This window comes from Channa argus, chromosome 22, assembly GCF_033026475.1.
Source record: "Channa argus isolate prfri chromosome 22, Channa argus male v1.0, whole genome shotgun sequence".
NCBI lineage: Eukaryota > Metazoa > Chordata > Actinopteri > Anabantiformes > Channidae > Channa > Channa argus.
Window position 1 is genome coordinate 4,064,222 of NC_090218.1, and position 24,964 is coordinate 4,089,185.

At 37.5% G+C, this 24,964-nt stretch overlaps 2 protein-coding genes across 4 annotated transcripts; both read right to left on the reverse strand.

Annotated features, from left to right (window-relative positions):
* Positions 1–3,267: 3,267 nt before the first annotated feature.
* On the reverse strand, positions 3,268–14,459 carry elmod1 (ELMO/CED-12 domain containing 1). Of its 2 annotated transcripts, XM_067492130.1 has the most exons (12): positions 14,063–14,459; positions 13,607–13,677; positions 10,825–10,970; positions 10,590–10,618; positions 10,331–10,428; positions 9,949–10,078; positions 9,533–9,666; positions 9,100–9,168; positions 8,395–8,415; positions 7,340–7,390; positions 6,515–6,648; positions 3,268–6,409 (listed from the first exon to the last, which is right to left on the reverse strand). In XM_067492130.1, exons 2-12 carry the CDS (start codon positions 13,621–13,623, stop codon positions 6,234–6,236), a joined length of 1,005 nt encoding a protein of 334 aa, XP_067348231.1. In that variant the 5' UTR covers positions 13,624–13,677; positions 14,063–14,459; the 3' UTR covers positions 3,268–6,233. The 2 variants fall into 2 exon arrangements, with proteins under 2 accessions (XP_067348231.1, XP_067348233.1); XM_067492132.1 differs by lacking the exon at positions 8,395–8,415 and having other exon boundaries at positions 14,063–14,456.
* Positions 14,460–15,630: 1,171 nt separating this feature from the next.
* Positions 15,631–24,039, reverse strand: slc35f2 (solute carrier family 35 member F2). 2 transcript variants are annotated; one of them, XM_067492128.1, is made up of 9 exons: positions 23,901–24,039; positions 23,172–23,271; positions 22,474–22,646; positions 21,771–21,898; positions 20,427–20,586; positions 19,888–20,044; positions 18,627–18,679; positions 18,358–18,512; positions 15,631–18,028 (listed from the first exon to the last, which is right to left on the reverse strand). In XM_067492128.1, exons 2-9 carry the CDS (start codon positions 23,258–23,260, stop codon positions 17,822–17,824), a joined length of 1,122 nt encoding a protein of 373 aa, XP_067348229.1. In that variant the 5' UTR covers positions 23,261–23,271; positions 23,901–24,039; the 3' UTR covers positions 15,631–17,821. The 2 variants fall into 2 exon arrangements, with proteins under 2 accessions (XP_067348229.1, XP_067348230.1); XM_067492129.1 differs by lacking the exon at positions 23,901–24,039 and adding an exon at positions 23,648–23,869.
* Positions 24,040–24,964: the final 925 nt, after the last annotated feature.

A 24,964-nucleotide genomic window follows, 5' to 3' on the forward strand; every position in this document is an offset into this window, starting at 1 on the left:
GTGCAGAATTATCAAAATGATAATAAACTGGTACAGGAGTAATGTTAAGTTGGCTACTCTCCATTGTATTGACACATGGTGAAGCAAATGATGAAAGAATCATTTCTTTAAATTCATTCACAGCATTTTCACTTGAGCTCCTGCTGTAGAGGAACTACTTTCTTACTGCTGTATAGTCTTCTTCTTTTCCTTTCAGCTGTTCCCTTTCAGGGGTCACCACAGCGAATCACGTGCCTCCATCTAACCCTGTCCTCTGCACCCTCTTCTCTCACACCAACTAAATTCATGTCCTCCAGCAATTGTTGTATTCTCCAGATACAACAATTACATGGCAGTTTCGTCTTTTTTTGTTTTATACATGAGCTTTTTCATAACTGATTCCAATATCAAAGGACAGAGGATTCTGTTTTTCTTTATGAGGCACATTTGGGATTAGGACTATAAATAAAAATGTATTTGACCATCTTTATTCCCCCATGGAATTGTTGAGGCTATCGTTCAACAATTCTTTAAGCTGTGTGTTCAGTACACTTAATAATAGACATAAAGAAAAAACATCTCTTGCTGGAGAAAATGTTACACACACTGTACATGATGGTGTCTACAGTAATCTTCTTTGATAACAGAGCATAGTACGGGTGGCTGGGAGTGCCAAACACTTCAGGACTGTTTGATTTCACATGTCATCAAATGGTGAGAAGAGGCTGTGAAGTGTGAGCCAATGAGTCTGTTTTGTCTGTTTGTAGAAGCTGGAAGGTTTCTGACAGTTTTCAACCAATGAACCTTAATCAAGGTTCGATTTTGTTATTGTTATTTTATTTCATTTTCATTGTGTTCTCAATCAATCCAGAAGTATTAGGGTTTCAACCTATTTAGCAATGCTTATCAAATTATAATTAAGAAAAACAATTTAAGAGAAACATGAGGTTTCCCTTACTACATTGATGGTGTGTTACCTGCTGAGGGTCCAGGGAAAAACTGTGTTGTATGCTGCACTGAGAAGAATTGGGAGGCAAATGTTGCTTCTGGAATGTAGTAAATAAAACTGACTTGACTGTGGCCTCCATAGTCATGAGGTATAACGCACTGCGAAACTAATCACACTCTATTTATTTATATCTATCTATTTTTACAGCGTTGAACACGATGATCTTTAATGAGGGCTTTATCTTTGCTCTGCTGTACCTATTACATCTTTTACATTATGATGCAGGTGTTTTCTGAAATTTACAACAAACACCTGCAAGCTCTAAACCTCTAAACCTGGAAACATTCACGAGACAATTCTCAAATATCACTGTTTCACACCTCAGAAAAAGAATCTGGGCTTTTATGTCTCACTTGTTTTTGCCTTTACTGCCCTCTAGTGTTCATTGACATTAAATACGATTTAGTGCAACAGGAAAAGCAGTAAATATAACCAGTGTAGCAACAATTAAGTTAGAATTACAATACCAGACCCATGGGTGTGTTTAATATATTTTTATATTCTATTCATATAATATTATGTCCAGACACAATATTCATGTTGTCACTCCCAAAGACAACCTCAACATCTTAAGCTCTGCTAACTCCAGCTCTGCCTCCTCCCTTTTCTTCAGTGTCACTGTCTGTAAGCCAAACAACATCTCTGGTTTCAGCACCGTCTTTAACACCTTTCCTTTCATTCTCGCTGATACTCTTCTATCACACATCACACCTGACACTTTTATCCACCTGTTCCAACCTGCTTGCACTCGCCTCTTCACCTCTTTTCCACACTCTGCGTTGCTCTGAACCGTTGACCCTAAGTACTTGCACCTCATGACCACCCAGAGTCTGACTCAATTCCTCCCTGAAAACTACTAAACATTCTTCCTTTTTCAACTTCCACCACTTCACCCTCTGCTCTGCCTTTGTCCTCTTCATCTTCCTCACCACCAGAGTCATTTTGCACACCACCATCCTGTGTTGTCTGGCTACACTCTCCCCTACCAATACTTTACAGTCATTGATCTCTTTCAGATTATAACATCGACACAAAATGTGGTCCACCTGAGTGCTTCTACCTCTGCTTGTATATGTCACCCTATGTTCCTGCCTCTTCTGAAGGAAAATGTTCACTACAGCCATTTCCATCCTCTTTGCAATGTCTTCCTGTCCTGAAGACCAAACCTGCCCATCACATTCTCATCACCTCTGTTCTCTTCACCAACATGTCCATTGAAATCTGCACCAATCACCACTCTCTCACGTCTGGGGATGCTCTGCATCACTTCATCTTACTCACTTCAGTATTTCTCCTTTTTTTTCTTACTCTCATCCTACCTGTTGGGGATAACCACTAACAACATCGCCTTCAACTTCCAGCTTCAGACTCATAACCCTGTCTAATTCTCTTTTTACCTCTAGAACATTCCACACAAACTCATCTTTCAGGATAACTCCTACTCCATTTCTCTTCCTATCTGACCCATGGTAGAACAACTTGAACCCTGCTCCTAAGCTTCTAGCCTTGCTACCTTTCCACCTGGTCTCCTGGACACACAGTATATCCACCTTCCTTCTCTGCATCATGCCAACCAACTATCTAGGTTTCTCTGTCATAGTCCCAACATTCAAAGTCCCTACTGTCAGTTCTACACTATTGGCTTCCCTCTTCTCGTTCTGCCTAGGGACACGCCTTCCTTCTCTCCTTCATCGACCAACAGTAGCCCAATGACCACCGGTACCCTGTAGATCAACAGGGCTAGTGGTGGTCGTTGTTAACCCAGGCCCTGACCAATCCGGTATGGAAGTCATTTTCTGTGTGAAAGTCATGATTCACATTTTTAATTTGGTATGTGTTTTACATTGGATGCCCTTCCTGACAAAACCCTCTGCTATTATTCAGACTTGGGACAGGCACAGGAAGACTAATTAACTGCACTAATCAGTAATTGTAAAGTAAAATTAATCATCTACTTTGGTTTTATAACATGTAGCTCTGGAGCTCTACAATGAGGCTTATTGTTTGAAAAATGAATCTCATGCGACAACCCCAGTAACAAAAAAAAAAAAAACACAAAAAACAAACCAAAAAAATACTTTAGCTCACTTAAGATTTGGTCATCTGATACAAAAGTTGTTATTTTCCATATAATTTATCGTATGTTAATCACAGAACTTTTTTTACACATTGACGGCTCATAAACTAAAACATGTTTCATGCCATCTACGGTGTCTGTATCCAGACAGTGCAAAGATACCTCAGTATGTGTGGCCAAAAAATAAAAAGTCAACTACATGTTAACTGACATTTAGTTTTTATTGTGGTCTCAAAATTTAGCACAGACAAATGAAGCAAGCCATCACAATATTAAGAAGTACTAGCTTTACTGAGGAATACAGAACACTATAGCAGTGACAATGAAAATACCCTCATGCAGATTGTGTCTTATACGCAGTTTAAAGCAGGATTTACAGCAGCATGTACCTAACTTCATCTACAGTATGATGAGGCATATTGGCCCTTATGCTCCAATACCACAAATAACTGATTTATTATCATAAAGGAAACTGTGTTTTTATTTTTACAATAGTGTAAAGCTGACCATAGCAAAGCAAAACAAAATGCAAGCGGGAGATAAAACCAGCATTGACATTCACTGAAGAAAACAGCTGCATAATACTGACAAAAAGCCTTAACATTCACTTCAATGTGACAAAGTTATTCAATACTATTAAAACACAATCAACAGTGCAAGCATGGCAGTAAAATAATATACATTTTCAGTTTTCTGATGAAACATTTGTCAGAGCTGTCAGCACCACACGCATTGTGAACGCTCATGAATAAATACAGTGGTGAAATATTCAAAAGAATCTGGAGAGAAGTGCACGTGTCAATTGTGAGCTTTTGTGGATTTTTCATTCAGTGAAAATGAATAGTGTGACTCAGAGCTGACATAATCAAGCTGATGCTCAATGGCCAGTAGATGTGATTTCATTTCGGTGCCCTTTATCAGTCTTGCCCAAGTCCATCTCATTAATTTGAGGTCTGTGTCACTTTAGGAGAATAAGTAAAAAGTTGAATTCAGAATCCATTAAACATTCCCTTTGTTTCTTCCAAACACTTGGACGATCACTGGTAGATCTTTACCTGTCACGGCTGATGTTACAGTAGCAAAGCTGAGATAATGCTGTCATAAATGACATTAAATATTAATAGTTACAATCATCCTATGAAGATAACTGCTATTTAAGCAAAACTTGAAGCAAATAAAATGAGAGTTTAAAAAAAAACTTCAATTATTCAGGGTTATTTGTTTTAGTGTCGTTGTTGGTACTTCGTAACTGTACTTATTTTTGGAATCCGCTATCAGGTCACCCTTGGAAAATGTTATAATGATGCTTTTCTGGTCAAATAAAAAAAATTTTATAAAAGCATAGCTAATTGTAGGGAGCTGACTGTGACATACAGTAACAGCGTGTTGACAAAATGACATTTTAAAGCAGGATTTTTTTCATATTGAGGAGTAGTTACTCTTTTGTGACACTGACTGACTGGCTGGTCAATGCCTCCATCCTTAGCCTTTTGAATTTTCACTGCCTGGTCTCCCTTTTGTTACTATGAATAGCCTTATTCAGTCTTTATGGAGCAATTCAACATTTATTTTTCAGGCTGTTGCACTTGGGAGAACTACAGTAATAGCAGATGCCCTCTTAAAGCTGCTAGGTGTAGCATTTTACAACCTGAATAAATCACTGCCAAGCTGACTGAAATATGTTAGTGTAAGTAAACGAAATCATGTTGGAGAAGATGTAAAACCACATTCATGCTTAGGAACATGATCACCTACAGTATCCCAAGTATCTTTGGCTTTCCAGATTGACAAACATGTTGTCTCTTCAGCAGATTCCCTGCCAGATGTGGACCTTGTTAAATGCAGCACAACAGCTGCCAGTAGTTAAACTGTTTTAAAAATTAATGTGGTAATATTTTACGTCTCTTAATGTTACATTTAGTGACCATTGAATAATCTGATTAGCATTCCAGCTCTGAGTCTGAAAGCAGGACATATACTTAGGCACGCATGGTGCAAATAAATACATTTTAAGAAATGTGCAGTGAGATGAATGTAAATTATTGCTTTGGCTGATATGACAGTGGACAAAGTATTACATTCAGTTAATTGAAACAGAGTAAAACAATCATGAATGCTAGCTTAGTGAGAAATATTTATAACAGAATACATACATGGGGTCAAATCAAAGGCCTTTTGCAAACATGTAAAAATGTTCAATAAATATTTTAAATATATTTAGTGGTTGCAAACATGTAAACTGTGCTGCCTAATGCTGCACATTCAATAGATGCGACTCAGCTGAAGTCTGAAGTTTTTAAAATATTTATGAACATCATTGAGCAGGTTTACTTCAATTTGAGCTGACAAGAAACAAACTGCTACTGTGGTTGTTGAAGTTCTCCACATTCAGTATTTTGGAGTAGAAATCTTCAGTCTAAATATCAAGCTTGAATAAAAGATACAGTACAATCTACAGGAGAGTTCATCCCTAAGTTAAGGGATGAACTCTCCCTATAATGTTAATAGCTTATAACAGATCCATCATCAGCAAAATTCCAGTTAATTTATATATAGCTCTTCATTTTTAATACAAAATCTGTTTTGACACATTAAACTCATGTCTAAAAGCTCAACCAGCTAATTGTCAAAATATTTAGAACTGAGTTCACTAACTTGCAATCTAAAAGGGATTTTTGGCTGAAAAAATTTGGTTTGTTGTTATAATAAGCAAAATAGCTAAAGTCTGAGGAGTAACAGCTGTGATACAATCTTCACAAATCATTAAAGCAACAGATAATGAGTTGGTGATGGTGTGGTGCAGCCTCCTCATGCACAGCTACAATCGCTATGGTCATCTCTGATGCTGGTGGTCTAACGCTGCAGTGACGGCGTAGAGGCAGTGTGTGTGTGTGTGTGTGTGTCTGTGTGTGTGTCTGTGTCTGTGTCTGTGTGTGTGAGCTGTTGGCAGTGACGCAACATGACGTTAGCTGGGACAAAGTGTGCTGAGCATAGAGGGAGGAGAGTCTCCCCAGATGTGTCCAGCTGTTTGAAGAATCATCTGTGTGAGTGTAAAGGATTTTCATATTTCAGAATTTTAGTTGACCTACCAGACACCTGGGGAGACCTCAGTCAGGATATGAGGACTCAGTGAGGGGGGTGAGGGTCACAGGTGAGCAGTGTGTGTTTTTAGAGGTTGATCAGGTGGAGGTCAGAGGCAGAGAAGTGGGGGCACAGAGCCATGTCTGGGTTCTTTAGCTGTCGCAGGATCCTCCGGTGGAACTTGGAACGAACCCGGTTGAACTCCATGATGTCACAGGGATCCTCTTCGTTCCAGAAACGGTGAAACTCCTGCATCAAGTAACCTATCAAGAAAAGTTAAAACGTTGATCCTTCATGTTCCTTGAAGTCACTTTTATCAGTAGTTTGAAAATTAACAATGAATCAAAGGGGATAATAAGAAAGCTCACAGAAAGTCTGCTGGAAGTGCAGCAAGCTGGGCATCTCTGGGGCCACGTTGTACAGGTGGGTCTTCAGAGCTCCGCTCACCAGCAAAGAGTAGGCCAGGTCTGTGATGTTGATGCCCACGATGGCAAAGGAGAAGCTGCATGAAGGTAATAAAAACATCCTTGTCAGAGGAGTGTGGGTATTAACCTCTAACAGCTTTAACAGTCCCAACCTTTTCTCATAATGTCAAGGCATTTACATATTAAATATCATGACAGAAGAGACAGAAACAGATAAATGTAGAACTAGGACTTAAAAAGAAAAGGAGCATTTTAGTGATGTGGTGAATTCCTTTTTAAGTGAATGTCAAACTCAAGCAAAGAAGAATGTGTTTGGTTTTTCTCAAAAAGACAGATAATAGAAAATAACAAAGAACATAAGTTCTTCGTCTCAGCTAGTGTGAGACATACCAGAGACATAAGTAAAAATGTAAAAATCATGTTTTCCTGCAAAAAGTTAAAATAAACTCACTTTAAGCTATAAGTATATAATAAATAGGAATATATTGAATGTATTTTTAGGCCTGATGCAGACTGGAGCCTGAGCAGGAAGGCAGCGGGACACACAGCAGTAACACACATCTTGCCTGTCTTAACACCCACAGTGTCGTCTTTTCTGCTTAAATATACACACACTGGTACTGAATACACTCACATGCACACACTGGCCCAATGGTAACGTTACTGAACCCTGAAACTGCTTTACTGAGGCCAAATATACACAGTCATCCAGTTTTGCCTTTTTATACACACTCTCCACACACACTCTCCACTGCACATGACACTTACCCAATAGCTTTGTCGAGGTTCTTCTGTTCCCATTCAGGGTTGGTTATCTCACTGTGAACAACACACACTTAAGTCATATACTGTCCACACAAAAAACAAAAAGTAACAGAGATATTTTTTAACTCACAGTAAAAACACATTTAAGAACCCTGCTTCACCAAATCAGTGTGTTACAGTATAAAACTGGAAATATTTATAGTTTGTACTGTGTTTACATTGTCTTCTATGCCTGAAGAGCATAGAGCCACATTACAGAGCATCACTGATGTAAAATATGAGATAAGTCTGAAGTCCTCAGTCAGTATTGTAATTACTAAGACTTTTATTACTAGTGTTTTACATTGTTTAATTACAGTGTGGCAACTCACAGTCCAAATAGCAGACTGACTAATACATATTTTTGTTAATATCATATGACTGTATATTTGTACTATATACTCATTTCATTCATAGTATAATAATTATAAAATGATGTACAAAGTCTCAATTAAGCTTACACCTCACTTAATTTACATTAATGTCTTTTTGCAGAGTAAAAAAATCTAATAATTTATAGTGTATCCATTAAAACATAGAACAAAAGTGATTTCTCAGTTAATTGTGACTTTATATTTTTACCAAACAAGCAACACTTTAACATAACATTTTTTATGTGATATACCTGTTTTTTATATATCACAATGTTGGTAAAATGCACTGCAGCTGTTTGAACACGATCATCAAATGCTACAAAATCTACAACATATTCAGTATTTTCTGAATACTCTAATGTCTAAATGATGATATAAACCTATAAAACATCCAGAATACTTTGATATTGAAATAAAATAGCATTTTCTAAATTTCATGCTGTAGTGTCTCTCTTCAAACTCGTTGTATGGCTGGGATGCTTTGCTCTGTTTTAGCTTTCCACTGTATTTCAGGCCAATAAGACAATGGGTTATTAGAATAATGCATAAATCGTGCTTAATGTAGCTTTGAATTCCACAAATCAACTGAAAGCAGAAAGACAGGAATGCAGCAAAAACCAAGTAAATGAAAGTGAAATTGAGTACCTTGGCTTTCTGTGTGTGCTCCTACAGTGCATGTGACAAACAGAGAAGGTGGCATGGGCAGAAAGGTGAAGGTGGAGAAGAAAAAGGACAGTCCTCATTTGTGAAATGAAACAGCTCACTGAGATATGGATGACAAGCAATACAAGCAGCAGCAGTCAGTAAAAGATGATGCAGTGAATGGCTTCAAGCTATAAGAATGAGAATAATCAAGCAGAATATGGTAAATGTTGAGTTAAGTATGATAAAATGAGGATTGAGGAGATACACCAAATGACTGGTAGAATTTTTAAAGGTTCCTTTATATTATTTTTGGCCACTAGGAGGAACTAAAACAAAAACAAACGTGATCAAATCCACAGTCTGACAACTGCAACATACTGTAATAAGGACATATGGCACTATGTACAGTACTGTATATATGGTGCTGTACAGTCATTAGTCAGTATTTGTTGTTGTCTGAATTAACTATTTATGACCTGTATTGTCCACATAGCTTTATGTTGTAGTTGTATTCTTTGTATAATATGGGGATTGATTTTAATGTGTTGGTGACCAGTGTTGTTTGATTAAGATGCCAACACTAAAATCATCTTTTCTTTAGCTTTGGATCTCATTACCCTGGAGTCAGCAAACAGAGAAACATTTGGTGTATTCCCTCAATATCGCCATGTTTGGTAGAAGTTGAGAATAAGAGCGCTGACATACTTGTGCTTTGGTTGCAGGGAGTCGTGGAGCATCTGCAGAGCAGTGGCCTTGTCATGTTCTGCAAAATACCTATGTAAAGATGAGAGAAGCTTTAAGAAAAAAGACTTAGGAAACATCTGAATGTCCCACTTACCATTGCGTAGATACTTATATATTGTAATAATTCGTATATAGTTGGCAGTCTGCAGATTTTGTATCAATAATTTCCAAAGGATTCTTAGGTGTACATCCTTCATCCACAGCATTAACACTAAAAAGATCAATGGCTTTTAGCTTGTCCCTTCAGGGGTCACTACAAACGGAACAACGGTCAACTGCCAGAGGGGCCACAACATTAACCTGATCACTGTATGTATTATTAAAGTGAAATAATGTAAAAAGTAAAACTTTAAGGATCATTGTTTTAAATAAAATGAAGTGCGTGAGAGCTTACAGCAGGTTGTGCAGACCCAGTAAGCCCATTCCTCTGAAATCTGTCTTGGGATCACTGCCTTGGAAGCCGATCTCACACCACTGTTTGGAAATGCGTCCAGTGAGAGGAGTGTCAGGACGCAGCTCCTTCCATAGCTGCAAAACGTACATACATGGCTCAGCACAATGTGCAAGATTTTTGGTTTTAGGTTTTAGAAAGCTAAAAGAGTTTATTTGGTTGTGCATGGACGATTGGCTATTTTCAGCTGTTCAAATTTAACCGAATGTAATGGATGTTGAAATAGCTGAATGAAACAGCATGCTAAATATAATAGGTAGAGCTACACATATACTAGGTAAAATGTTGCATAAACAGTTAAAATAGTTTCTTTTAGAATAGTCTAAAAGTAATAAAACTGATACCACAGAGTTGTGTACCTTCACCAGCATGTCTTCGTGCTCTGGGTTTTCACAGTCGTAAGGTTCCTTACGCAGCTTCTCCACCTCTGCCACCAGGCTCCTGTAGCCCACTATCTGCAGCAGGCTGGCCTGCAGCGAGATGCCCAGCCTGGGGACACACAGGACGGGGAGTGGCGTTTGTTACTTGTGGAGTCAACTAACTTGTTTGAGCACACTCATTTTCTACTTAGCCCAGTTTGAGCCGCCTCGCTCACAGGTAGCTAAGTGCTGACTGCTGAGGCAGAAGAATACTTTTTCACTATCTACCATCATTTTCACAGCTAGTCAGAGACATACCAGTGATATTCTATCCTTTACCAAGTAAAGTAAGGAGAGTTTAACATGTAAAGCAGCGTCTCACTGTGGGTTGGTGTCAGGGTTAATCTTCTTCAAGGCCATGATGTCATCAATGGCTTTCTCCACTTTATCAGAATGAACACTGAGGGCAGTCTGCAGTAGCTACGGATCATAAGACCAGAGAAGACACCAAAGGACAGGCAAAGGAGGAATCAACTAGATGACAGAAAATAAAACAGACTGCTGCTTCCTGAGAAAGCTGAGTAACCTGCATTCTACTGGACAAACTGATTATGAAACAGAATCAAAAGATGAACACATACCTCATTCTTTGAGTACTTCAGAGATGACTCTTTTCGATTTTGAATATAGTATTAGGACAGATATGAAATTAAAAATGAAAAATTGTGTCATTAAAATGCTAAAGTCATTCCTCTTTCTGAAGCTTATTTATGAATAATAGATTAATCTTATTGGGTTCATAAACTGATATATTAATGAATTAAATAAATTCAAATGTAAATATATTTTTGTTAAAGAAGAAGTGTGTGCACCAACCAATCTTGAGGGTCCTGCGGGCTCCATGCTTGTTGTTGTAGCAGATTCGTTGCAGCTCGCAGCGTCCCGTAAACTTCCTGACAACAAACTTCAGGACCCGCCACAGTAATTTACAGTAGAGGAACAAAAAGAACTGGGTCACCACTCTACAGAGAAGAAGAGAAGAAGGATTAGACTGATAGGCAGTTAGAAAGACAAAGATGACAAATACAACTCTGGTTTTTGACTCTAAACCTAATCATGAACTGTCACACAGGTTTCTGATGCTGTTCAGTATCTCTAAGTTTTGTGATTTTAAATGACTTTAATAAAAAGAAAGAACTATCATTCTGTGGAAACACTCTCACTTCTACGACTAAAGTATTATTCACCTACAACCCAATTAATTATCTGAAAAACACATTAAAGCTGTAAGCAAATGTCAAATTTAATTTTATACAGATGTGAAAAGAAGAAGAAATATAATATAATATCCACTATTAACTAAAAACATAATTTGTCACTAATATGACAAATTTTCTTCTGAAATTTGCTCAAACTCTAAAACAGACCAAATGCAAGAAACACACAGAAGATCAGCCTGACATAGATCTGTGACAGATTACAGGGGGGGGGGGGGTTGTTTGTATGTTTTCTGTCAAATTTAACAAAATAGAGCATAATAATCATAATCATGATGATTGCAGCACAAACACTCCGACAGAATAAGGGAAAAGAGAGACGTGAAGAGACAGAATGAAGGCTTGGCATTAAAGAAAAGAGCAGGCAGGAAGACGAAATAAAGGAAGTCAGAGAACTCGTGCTTCACTTCTTGTCTACCAGGGGAGGTTTTTAGCAGATCAGTGTGCTATTTTTACAGGTAACACTCCGAATGAAAATGGAGGACTGGACGTCACTCTGCACTGGAAGTTGGAAAGTAAGGTAACAAATTAAATGTTGTTTTAATCTGAATCCTTATTAACAAAGATCAAGGGAAAAAAACATTTTCACTATTATCAAAGCAAACACTGGCAGAAAATAGATCAGCACAATACCTGAACTGACCAACACAATGAGGCCGTCTTGTCTTGTCAATAACAATTTAATTCAGAAACCCTGTAAATCCCTCTGGTGCTGAGGAATCACTACTTAACATCATCTCCCTTCACATTAAAAAGAAAGTGCTGTAAGTGTTGACCAGGGAATGAAACTGACAACTCACATAGACACACTCATTTTCTTAACCTTCAACTAGTGGTGTAATATACATGTACAGTAGTAACCAGTGCTTAAGTACAGTTTTCAGGTTTAATACATGTTAAACTACCAGTAGAGTTCATGTATTCATGAAAAAGGCAATAAGCAGTTTGTTTAGGTTTCGATGTACCAAACTTCACTCTGTTCCCCTGTGCCCTTGTGTACTAGCATTTTGAGAGACTAAAAAAACTCTGATGTGGTCAGTATACCCAAACTCTGCTGCCTTGATTTAAACTGCTGTGTTTTTAAACGTGTCACTTGCGAGTTTCCCAATTGTCTGGAAGTACTGGAGAAATATTGTGATCAGCCAGAGCCATTAAAAGGTGCTACATTAATCATTTTTATGTTCTTACAACTATTACCAGATTCGGTTTGGCAGCATCAGTATATCTACTCTGCACAAACAAACACACCCATCAGTGAAAAAAAAAAACTCTGGCAGCTCCTATGGGCCTTAACAGTTAATTTAAGGTTAATGAACCTGCAGTAAATACCTTAATTATCAAAGCATAAGGAGATTTATTCCTTTAAGTAGTACCACAAACATCACGGAAAGAAGGAGAGGGCAAAAAATTATGGGATTTCTGCAAAATGTGGCTTAAACTGGGAGAAAGATTTTTAAAAGCACTGGTGAATGTGGCTAAAAATAGCAAAGTCAAGTGTTTGTGTAAGCTGCAATTTGTGCTGCAATCGATTTAAAATGCATAAAACAGCAAATGGTTTAATGCTAACTCTCTGTTCTAAGGACAGATCACATATCTGAAAAAATCCCAGAAAATGTTTTATTTATTTCACTTTTTCATTTAAGACTAAAGTATTTCAGTTTGTTTTTTGGTTAACCTGATCTATGGATTAGTCACTCATGACTTGACTGTAACCTTTAATTCCCCAGTTTATCCGTTATTTCACTTCAATGTTTCAGATGTAGCTTCTATTTTCCCTTTTAATCTTTTTTTTCTTACCACGTTATACCTTAGGTCCAGCACTTGTTGCTTGTAATCTATACATCTTTATGTATATATTTGGACATAAATCAAAGCTTTACAAATGCACTAGTCATGAGTATTATGTCTAACTAATGTCTGGGGTTCTAAATAAAGCAATATCCTTTGTTTTTAACATTATACTACAACTGTTTTAAAGATGACAGTTCGTATTTTATCAGTAAGGCGTTAATCATCATCTTCATATTAATTTTACTGAACCAGGTATAAAACACAGCTAGAAGAACAGATAATAGAAGAGCACTTAGTATACATGTGCTCAGTAATTAAAAGGGCTTCCTCTCTAAACCACCCACTCAAACCAGTTCACACCGCAACAGCCACTTACTGGCCACACAGTATCCTAACTGATGGTGAAGAGCTTAAATGGGAGTCCTGGGAATACACGGTGAACTGCTGTATTTAGTATAAACACTGCAGTAGCTCGCGAAAAGACATTATTAAAAGATTGTAGTTGTACATTTACAATGAATCCTTCGTGTTTGGACAAAAAATGTCAATCCTGCCCTGTCAATAATGTAATCTCGCTGGTATCTCGTTACCTCAGAAAATGCTTCATCTTGGCTGCGGTCACCTCTCAGGAGCCTTCGGTGGGTTTCAATTGAGTGATCGCCTGAAAACAGAGGAGACGACAGTGTTTTTCAGGTTTGAGGATGAGGCCGACACAGGCGCTCAGCCCGGGCCCGCTGCTCCGGAGCTGTCCGTGGTGCTTAAGGATTAAAGCGCGGGGAATCTGCGGCTTAAGATCGTGCGGCTTGCAGCGTTAGTGGACAATAAACCAGAAACACAAACGGGAAACTGTTGCTGAACGTGCATTTTGCCCTTCAGAGAGGCATAATCCTATAAAAGCGGCCGAGCATTGCTCGATCGTCTCCGGTCGGATAAGCAAATCACTAGAGCTGTGCACAATCCGTAGCAACAGACAATTACGACAACCTCGGCTGCACACACAATATATGCACGAAATTGGTGCAAAAATAGTCAAAGCTGTCTCTCACCGGTGTGAAACTATGTGAGGCGAAACGATGTGATGCGGCAGGGTGCAGCGTTTCGTCCTCTTCACTCGGCCGCAGTCTGCTTTTCCTCCATGACAGAACCTGACTGAGGCTGCTCAGGAGCTTCACACTAAAAGCTGCAGCACAGCAACGCAGGCTCCAACTTTTAATATATGCTTATTTTCCCACTTCGTTTGTGTAATGCTTTAATAGGAGCTTGTATTCTGATAGCAAACGGCAAAGGACACATTTGTTTCTTGCTCAATATTGCACTCACTATTCTGTAGGTTATATACTGGCTCTGGGAGGGAGAAGCTGCACTCGACCATTGTTGTAAGCAGTGCGCGGGTCTTAAACAATCTGACCCTTCAACACACTTCCTCCTGTTCGTCTTTTTAACCCTGCGCAAAATACTGTTTGGCCACTTGGAGGCAGCAGAACAAGCTGTGAGCACAACAGTGACCTTAACCCAGAAAGATAATCTATGAAATATACATTACCTGCCAGTTTGATTTAAACAATGCTAAATACGAACAAAAACATATAAGTGAAAGATTATTGGCCCGTATTGTTTTATAAGTTTTATATAGAGGGAACACTGAAGAACTAACTAGAGACTAGAATTACCACATATGACCACTATGTCCTGCAAACCAGTCACGTTACAGTTTGCATGCATGTAATGCTCATATTCTTATCAGTTCATCCATGAGTCCAAGTGAACATTTGTGGTAGGTATAATTAAATTCCTGACAGGAATTTCTGATTTACAGCATTGACAAGAATGGGATGGACGTGAATTCACATCAATTCAGACTTTGACCTGTTTACCATTAAAACTGAATCAGGTGATCTTTGGGTCCTGGTAGATGTGTGAGATTTCAGGAAATTCTCAAAAAGAGTTCCTGGAAGTTAAGGTCACCGTTTACAACAATGGGACAGATGTGAGGTCACAAGAATCTTGACGTTGGACCTCTGATCCCTCAAATTGTAATCAGTTCATCCTTTACTCCATGTGAATGCTTGTTGTAAAAGCACAATAGGGTTAGAATAGGAAGGACTAAAGGATTGGACATGATATGATGGTGACCACAATTTCGTCCTTGGGCAATACACTGAACGCCAAGTTGCTCCCAGTGGAGTCAGGTAAGCAGCTTTGCATGGCAGCCACCACCACGTTTGTATGTGAATGGGTGAATAAAAAGCAATGATGTAAATTGCTTTGGATAAAAGTAATATATAAGTGGCCATTAAATTAGTCCATCAAAAACTGGATATTTTTGACAAATTTGAAGAAATTCCCTCAACTAATCAGGTAATATTTCATTAACAACAATGGATGGCCATGAAATCACAGTGACCTTGACCAACATTTAATGAATTTACCCTATGGTCAAAGTTTGTGAAGAAATCTCTTCAATGCATTACTGTGTGTGCTTTATAAATAAAATGAATTATTATTATTATTATTGCATTAACAAAAATTGAAAGGACATATTAGAGGGACATGGTGTCAGAGAGACCTTAATCTTTGGTAACAAAAATCCAAGACATTTATACTTGAGTCCAGGTGGTTGTTTGTTTCAAAATTTAATACATTTTCCCAAGGCATCACAGAGAAATGGACAGACATGAGGTCACATTAACTTTGAGCTTTGATCCCCTCAACATATCAATTAATTCTTACTTCCTGGTGGATATTTCTGCTATATTAGGTATTATTGTTATGCATGTGAGGTCACAGTTACCTTGACCTTTAACTCCCAAATACTGATCAGTTCATTTATACATCATTTATACAATACATCTAGCTACAGTTGGCATAGTTGGCACCATCTGGCATCGTTTATGGCAGAGGCATAAAATGAAATGAGCAGCAAATAATTTTCATCAACTAGACACATGGAATGCCTCCCTTTTGGAAATGTATCAAATATATAGTCCATTACCTTTGCAGTGGGTCTCAGGTTGAATCAAGAATCTGTAATGTTTTCATTTAAATGTCAAAATAATCAGAAGGTTTGAGGTTTAGAGACACAAGATAAAATATGTGAAATTTAAAAAAATATATTTAAGAGTCTAGGTTGTAACTTAAGACAATTATTATCTCCTTTGTACAAGAAATCCAATTTTACTGCAATTATTCTTTTGTTTCAAATGACTATGGATTTGATGAACTTCTTAAAGGCTTTTTAAAGTTAATTTAACCTGCAGCCATTGTCCATATGTTATAAATATAGATTAGTCTCAAGTTTTCAACAGAACATTGCTGACTAAGTAGCACTCTGGTAGTAGAAAACATGGATTCAGAAGTAATAAAAAAGCATAAAAGCTGCAATTCTAAGCACAGAGGGGCTTTCTCTTCATTAAATCCTTACTATAGTCAAGGATATTACATGGCACCCTGTGACACTTTTTGCAAATGTATCAGTTTTATTCAAAGCCCAATTAGGGAAACCAGAAATGTTAACACTTTCAGAGGATTAACACTAAATAATGTTTTGGTCACAGACTGCCCAGTAGTCTTCTGAAAGAATGGGTAAAGGTATCTAAACCACTTTTCAGTAAGATACAGCATGAAAAAAACTTTTGGGGTGGGCTTTCAGAAGACTAGTGAACAGGCTTCTTACAGTACGTTTGCTAACTTACGTTTATTTAGCAAATTATTTAAACGTGATGAAAATGCTTTCCTGTCCCTTAATAGTAGACTAAGATCAGAAATTTTTTAAATGTTTACTGCTGTAAATAAGTCTTAGTAATCAAATTTTCCCTATGATTTAGATCTATTTATAAAAATGGCTTAAGACAGTCTGTAGGGAAAAACATTTTTAATGTAGAAAATACTTTTTGTAACTGTTACCCTCTGATTTTATACATATGACATTGTCACAGCTCAGAATTGTTCCTTTTTTTTTAAAATCCCTTTTGGAAATAAGGAAAGCTGTTGAAGCTCTTAATCCAAGAAAACCACCTGGACCAGATAACTCAGACCCTTATCTTTTAAAACCCGCAGCTGATTTTATAGCTGAACCCATTTCTTTAAAGGTGGTGACTCAACTGACTTAAACAACTATCGCCCCATGTCAAAATTGCCCGTTTTAATTAAAATAATTGAATGTCAAGTAAATGTGTTGAAAAAGTATCATCATACAAGTATTTGAGTTCCTGGCTGGATGACAAACTATCATTTTCGGAACACGTGTCTCCTCTGCTGAAAGAATTGAAAGCAAAAAAGTAACATTTTAGAACTTTGGCAATACAAGTTAGAGAAAGCTACTATATATAAGACTTCTAACAGCACCAGAGGCAACTTGGGAAAAGAAAGAAAACACCTCATAACGGTTCAGTGTTCATGGACAAATACTAAAATTTTACACTGGATTGTAAACGGCACAGCTGATTGATTTTATAAAATATTAAATGTATTCATATAAAAAGGACATATGACTGACAAGAGACTGATCAGTTTTGGTACAATAAATATCAGTAAAGGTAGGCACACAGTTTGTGTTGAGCACTTTACAGTACAGTAAGCGCAGTAACAGATGCCATTTAGTGTGTAAAAAAACTGCCTTTAAAAATGGCATATAAATAGATATGAAACATATCAATGCAAACTCTAGTCAAATGGAAGACCGTGTGCTTCTATGACTGTGTTTATACTGACCGTTGTCCACCGACTTACAGTACAGAAACAAAAAAGCTTCACTGCCTTCATCTCAGGACAGAAAACCAGCCTCTTCTCTCTTCAGTCAGTTTCAATCAAAGTGCAGCAACAGCTGTGAGTGTCTCAGTTCTCTGAGTGTCTCTGTCTCCTGCCAGGAGGTGGTCTGATGAGCTCTCAGCTGTGTGACCACCTAACACTTCAGTGGGGTCGTCCTCAGGTAAAGCAGTGTATGTGGGAACAGCGTTGAACATGATGAAACCCACAATGATGACAACAAGGGAGATGATGTACAGGGCTGAAAACTGGATGAGACAGGGGATAGAGGTGTTACTAATACTTTCAGGATGAAAGGTTCTGTGTATTTGTCTGTGACTCCACTTTACCGCATACAAGACATTACCCTTACATTACCAGTTTCTACCAATATTTACCCCACTACTCTTCTGTTATTACCAAGATGTGAAGGGCTACCAAATATATGTATATATATTTCAGTGTAACCACTGATAATATAAGATTGCTTTTTCTTCAACACAAGCTGGAATGTTAAACAGGTTTCATGGCAAAACAAAAATAGAACATAAATGTTAAATGACAACAGCACCACTGCACCAGCAGTCGAGACACTTACTGTGTAGTCAAAGAGGAAGAGGCCACAGAAAAGGCTGAAAAGGTCAGCGGTGAGCAGAGAGAGGTTGACAGCAGTAGCGCCGGTCATCTTCATCACAACAGGCATGAAACTATACAGTCCGTACATACACAGGGCGTAGCCTGCGAACAGCATGGCTGCACAAACAATGAGTGGACTTTAGTTAGACAAGGCTTGTTGTTGTTTAGTTCAATTTTTAATCATATATCTTGCATCATGTATTAACTTAACAAGACAGAAAGTTAACTTACAAATATGAAGATCCCACTTTATTACTGCTATAGCATGGGTTTCCAGTACAGCTCTGCAATGCCAAGGAACATGAAATTATGATGCTGTAGAAAACACATTTTTCATATTTTCTTGTGATACACACGAACGCGTGGACATTGACTAGTGCCGTGTGACAAATTTTTGACAAAGTGTTAAATATCATGTTTTGGTTACAGTCCTTTGAGACCAGGATTTGGCCATATTTCAAATATATTTTAAATCTGCCTCACACGTGTTACTTTAGAATTAAAACAAGTTTACCCTTCATGCTAGACTTATGAATTGTAAACAGTGAAGACACTGCTGTCATGGAGGGGGAGTTCAGAGGAAAAAGACAACATTTCAAATTAAACACCATACCGTAAGTAGTTAATTAGTCCTTAAGTGAGTATAAAGTCCTTTTGGTTTAAATGTTCAATGTATGACACTGTATGACTGTTACTGCTTTTTACTTTAGTAAGCTTGACAGAAACTCCACAGCTGTGTTTGATCAATGTTACTACTTAATGCACGTCGGATTTTGAAAACGGATGTGTTCCATATTTCAGAGAAATTAAGGAAGGAAGAGACAGGGAGAGAAAGTCAGGGTGCTACATGGAGAAAGTAACCTAAACAAGTCGATGAAGGAGTGTAGCAACACACAAAGAGGAGAGTGAACATAAACACAAATAGTTTCTGTTTTCAAAGATTTCATGGACTTAGTTGTGCCAAGCAAATCAAGCAGCATTAAACATCCATTCTGACTTTCGTTCATCTATAAGCGCAAAGTTTAATTTCTTTTAGAGCAGTTAACATTAGCTTGTAACACAGATACAGCTGCTGAACATCTACAGAGAGCTGCTGGCAACTGTTAAAGGTGAAATAACGTCTTATAGTTACTCAGTGCGTGAGCTCATGTTGTGAATCAGTCAACAAACCTCAAATTTCTGTAAAATATTTTCACCCTGTGCACTACTGTGTATACAACAGACTAGACTCACTGCCACCTACTCAGAAAATAATACAGAGATATAATATTGGGATGAGAGCCATGAAAGTATGCTGTACATTTAGTAACAAGGCTAATTACACTTTACATAAAATTTTTAAGGGAAAAAAGAAACAACTATGAGTATGGACATTTTGGATAGTTTTGGATAAACACACAGCCCTATGTAGCAGTAAGTAGTTGAAATAACCACAGTAATTGAATCACTGGTCCAAAAACAAAATAAAAAAAATGTTTTAATGATAACTTACAGCTGTATGCCACTGATGAGAGTTCCAAAGAAGCCCATCATGCCCACGAATTCAACATGGCTCAAGTTCTTCACTGTGTGCTCTTGGCAGATGTTGGATACAGCGTACAGAATGGCACTGAGCAGCACCAAACCATCACCCAACACCACATCACTGGCTGAAAGAAGGGCGGTAATTAACATGCAATGTAGTGAATACTTTTTAATAATAATATGAACATGAGCAGTTAGAAAACCTGACAGGTTGGAAACAAGACAAAACTATATCCAGCTTATATAAAATACTTAGCTATAAGGAAAACTTGTGGTTGGAAAGGGAAAGTTTGTTGGGCTTGTTAGTAATAATGTACACATATTAAAAGAAACGTGTCTCTGTGGAGGTCTATGACACAGATGAATGAGCAGACATAATTCGTTGTTGTTTTCAGTCTCTACATCGGATTTGTAGACAATATCGAAAGTACAGAACATCTACAACCACATAATCTAACAGTCAATACAATAGGCGTGCATCAGTAAATACTGAAAAAGTGTACTTACTGGATCCCTGGTCTCTTTTGGCCAGAATGTCAGCTCCTACCATGGCTCCCACCCCTAACAAACACACCATCACTGCTACAAAGTGGATGAGCCTGTAGCGAGTCTTCAGGAAGAACCAGGAAAGAAGCATCAGCACTGGGATCACAAAGCAGTCCAGCAGCTGAAACCCACAGTTACAACAATAGACAGGAGTTACACTGACTTGTTGACTAGGTCTGTAAAAAATAAATATTGTGTTAAACAGCTCAGGATTACACATTAATATCTAGAATTCACATCCAAATTACATTAGTGCACTATTTCATGCATTAGATGATTTTGGCAGTAAGGCACCAACAATAAGTTTAAAATCGGAACAAAGATTTTATTATAAGAAATCCCAATTGTCACAGAGCTGCAAAAACCTTCTGCTACTGTGAAAATGTGATATACGGTCCAGGTAGGACATATTTGGACAGTTACACATTTTCGCTTCAGTACATTCATTCTGAAAAAAAAAAAAAAAAAAACTTTGATATAAAATAAATTGGCAAGACTTACCTTTAATTTGATATGGTTTAAGTCATTAAAGAAAGAACTGTACTGTACGTAGCTCTTTAAACAAAAATATCCAAATTGCAAGAATTCAAAAGTAGCTTGGCTAGTAAATGTTTGATGGGTATCTGTAAATACTTGTAATACACTCTGGACTCCACTACCACGAATTTTAAGCTCAACCCAATTCATGGACAGCAGAGGAAACAGTTTTGTCTTGACTACTGGGCAGAAAAGTAATACATAACTCTACTTAAAATCAACTAAGCATTTAAAAGTCTCTTTACACAACTCTTTATTTTTTAGATAAGGTAAGGTGTTCGTGTGTTTACTTGTTTTTAAATTTAAGAAGTTTGTTTTATCGAGTTACACACAAATGATTTATATTTCTGTAAGTGTTTTCAAAAAAGGTTTTTTATTCAGTACACATACTCCAAAATTGTGTATCTAGACAGCTTGTAGACTTCATAGACCAAAGTCTATCTACAAAGTATACTCTAGGGCTGTGCCATATTGTGTCATTTGTCGTATAGCATGATAATTCGTCCCCATGTTATTTTACATAACAGAAGGGGAGAAACATTTCTACACATACTAGAAATCACTGTTACTGCACTGAACATTAAATTATTGTTTTATATTTGGTTTTGTGTATGCACGACAAATAGATATTGGAAATGTTATCATTAGTAATATAATGATGTTGCCCTTTAATACTAAACGTACAATGTATAACATTCCCAGTGTGTCTGTAATGTAAATGTCAAGACAAAGTAATGAGTCTATAGCAGCATGACATTTTTCTCTTACCTGGATACTTGTAAGTGTTGTAAACTGATAAGCCTTAACAACTGCATAGTTTGCCTCCACATCTGCCAGACCCATCACCAAATACTTCCACCACTTGGTTTTTAAAATCTGTAGGATGTTTCTGTCACCTGGAAAAACATCAGTTAATTTTAGAGTATGAATGGGAATACTGAGAAAGATTATTTCCTGATCAATGTTTTTAGGAATCAAAAACTAATTCTGGTATTGTGAGTATTTAGAATAAACCACTTCACTTATTACTTGAACGAACCCTTCAATGAAGAATTGTGTCACTGCAATTTCTACAAGGCACCTTAAAAACAATCTTTTTATAGGAAATTTTAGCAACCATTTCAGGACTCAAACAAAATAATCAAGCAGCAGGTATTGCCATGTGGACAATTTTCACCTAACTTAACTAGCATTTAATAGCTAAAAGCCAGGTGTTGGAGCCTAAAACAAAAGGACGGTACTGTTTCTCCTTACCTTTGATAACCCATTTTTTCCTGAGTGCTGAGTTTGCTATAACAACCTATCACAATGAAGCATTTTTGGTATTCATAACAGCTACTTCAGTTTTTTGACTGTAAAAATCAGACAAACAATTTTATCTTACTCAATTAAAGAAATCTTAAATGTTTGCTGGCTTTGAGTTTTTAGGAGCAATTAGGAAAATAAATATCCTGATTGAATAGTAGCTGACCTTTGCGTGTACTGAGGATGGTGGCATAGACTAGAAGCAGAAGGACGTAGTTGAAGAAGCTCTGCAGCATGGGTGTCTCGATCCCAGCGTTGGCCAGGTACTGACAGCTCACAGCTGTCCCACAGATCAGCACTGACAAGACCTGGCCCATGAGTATTGTCTTCAGCAGACGCCTGGGGGTTCAAAAAGAACATCACATGTCAGCTATATGTAAAGTGCCCAAAAACATTAAAGTATTGACACAACAGTTCCCCCCGAGTGATTCTTTGTCAGACTGGTGAAGGTGCTGTGAGAATAGAAAGTCACAGGTTACCAGGTATGAACATGGATTCAGTGCAATGCCTCCTAATATAAAATTCATACTGCAAATACAAGACATTAAAAGATTTTTTCATACATGTCTGGGCTCAAGACAGGGATTACCTGTCTAAAAATCCTATCAGTATGCCTGCCTATGGAGGTTCACCAGCATTCCAGGTGTAGTGTGGAGGAACTGCAAGGAACTGAGGGCAGACCGAAAACCCACTCAGGTATACATTCTGAATTGTCTAAGAATACTTTGAGATCCTTAGTGAGAACCTGACTAGCCTTATATGGAAGATAGCCTACATTTATTTCAGATTTAATTTTATGCAAGGATGAGTGTTTTTTTAATTTCAGTGCAGCTCATTCAACTAAACAGCTGGATCAGTGCTCACCATGTGAAGACATCCCTGAAGTTGTAGCTGTACAAACCACAAGCAACCCTCCATTTCTCACACCGTTTGTCTTCTACTCGCTCTGCCATTTCGTTGAGACCTAGAGAGACAGAAAAAAGAAAGAGCAAGAACTTGATATAAGAGGATTAGCGTCTTGTTCACTTTGTCTCTATTAGACTACCCAAGGAGAACATCTCAACAAGAATGTGAAATGCCCTGTGTGGTTAAGGGATATATAACTCACTCAGAAGAATTATTGTTGCCAGTGACAAATAGGAATCCAAAACAAAAACCCATAAAGCCAGAATTTCATTTTGATTATACATTCTAAAATACGACTATAAAGCCAGCAGACTTAAAGGATGCGTTTACATTGGAGGCGTTTACGCTGTTAGAGTAACGTAACATAAAGCAGCTAAACATGTTTTACCAAACAAATACAGCAACTATCAAAGTATTTACTAAATTACACTTACCCCGAATTTGAATTCAATCGCCAGTAATTCGTATTATCGGGTTTTTTTGCGCTAAACAGGAAAGAATGACCGCCAAGAACCACAGCAGTTTTAAAATGATCTTTTTTTCAATCCAGTATGGTTTATCATGCTACGCGTAGTAACGTTAGTGACACTCATTCATCGATGCTTCCCCAAAGTACCGTCAATTCAAAAGATAACGTAAGTACAGGCTCTATACTAACACATAAAAAAACAATCTGGGCTTACGTACGTTTTCTTCTTCAGTCATAAGAGTTGTGTCGTAGGGGAAATAGTCCGTGTCAGATTACATTTCACAATAATAAAAATATCCCTAAATTACAACCAACGAGGATTTACTTCTCATCCTGAGACTGAATCTAACCTCGTGGTATCTAGGACCGCCTCCTACGCTGTGATTGGTTGAAGAAAAGTTTGATGACGTCTGCACCGTGCAGTCAAACTTGGTCTGCAGCTGATGAGAATAAAAAACTGGTACAAAGTTTATTAATTTGAGGTGACCCCACTTGACTTAGGCGTTCCCATTTGAGCCACAGCGCTACGTAAAGTAAAAGCGTGCAAGAATAATCAGAAAAATATACTGTACTCATTGTGACCTGGCAGGCTCAGAAAAATGTGTCTCTAAATCAATAGTGACTCTTCAGGTAGCTTTTCATTTCTACAAATATTTTAAACTTCCATAATTCTACCTTGACTCTTGTCATCCTTTTATGAAGGACAAAATCTCCATTGCTTGTGTGAGAAAGCATTTACCCAAGATAAACAAGGCATGACAACAACAACAACAACAAAAAATACTGATTATAAGAAACCATAACTGTCCTTGAATCTTAACAAACAAAGCTCACATTTTACTCTCACTGTACAGTAGGGGTTACAGTTTGCCTGTTGTTCTCTCGCTCAGTGCGGAAAGTGCTGCTTAAAGTGGTAAAGAATGTTCAGAGTAGTGGTAGATGTCATAATGTAATTTGCCAGGAGTTACCACAGCACACACTTACTATAAGCCCATAGTGAACCTCTGACTTTCTCGAGAGGTGTTCGAAGCCATGCTATAAAATCCTACTTTGCGCAAAAAATATTTTTCTTTAATTGAATCATTATTCGTTTTCAAATAAAGCATGAATAATTTACCATTGATCACACAATGCTTGTTCTGTACATATTGTAATTATATTAAATTGTAAGACATGGGTATATATATTTTCTCTTTTGCTTTTTTCTTTTCAATATGAAATACGTAGTCCTTAGAAAACTTACTCTAAATCTCTCAGTCTATTTCCTGTATAAAATCATCTT

Bases quoted from the DNA above. Each gene is read 5' to 3' on its own strand.
- elmod1 (XM_067492130.1), bottom strand. The intron at 9,169-9,532 runs GTAAGCTCTCAC...ATCTTTACATAG, and splicing joins CTGGGTCTGCACAACCTGCT to GTATTTTGCAGAACATGACA. The intron at 8,416-9,099 runs GTATGTCAGCGC...CATGCACTGTAG, and splicing joins TCCCTGCAACCAAAGCACAA to GAGCACACACAGAAAGCCAA.
- slc35f2 (XM_067492128.1), bottom strand. From the start codon at position 23,260: ATGGCAGAGCGAGTAGAAGACAAACGGTGTGAGAAATGGAGGGTTGCT. The intron at 22,647-23,171 runs GTGAGCACTGAT...TTGAACCCCCAG, and splicing joins TTCAGGGATGTCTTCACATG to GCGTCTGCTGAAGACAATAC. The intron at 18,680-19,887 runs GTAAGTTATCAT...TTGGCATTGCAG, and splicing joins CTCATCAGTGGCATACAGCT to AGCTGTACTGGAAACCCATG.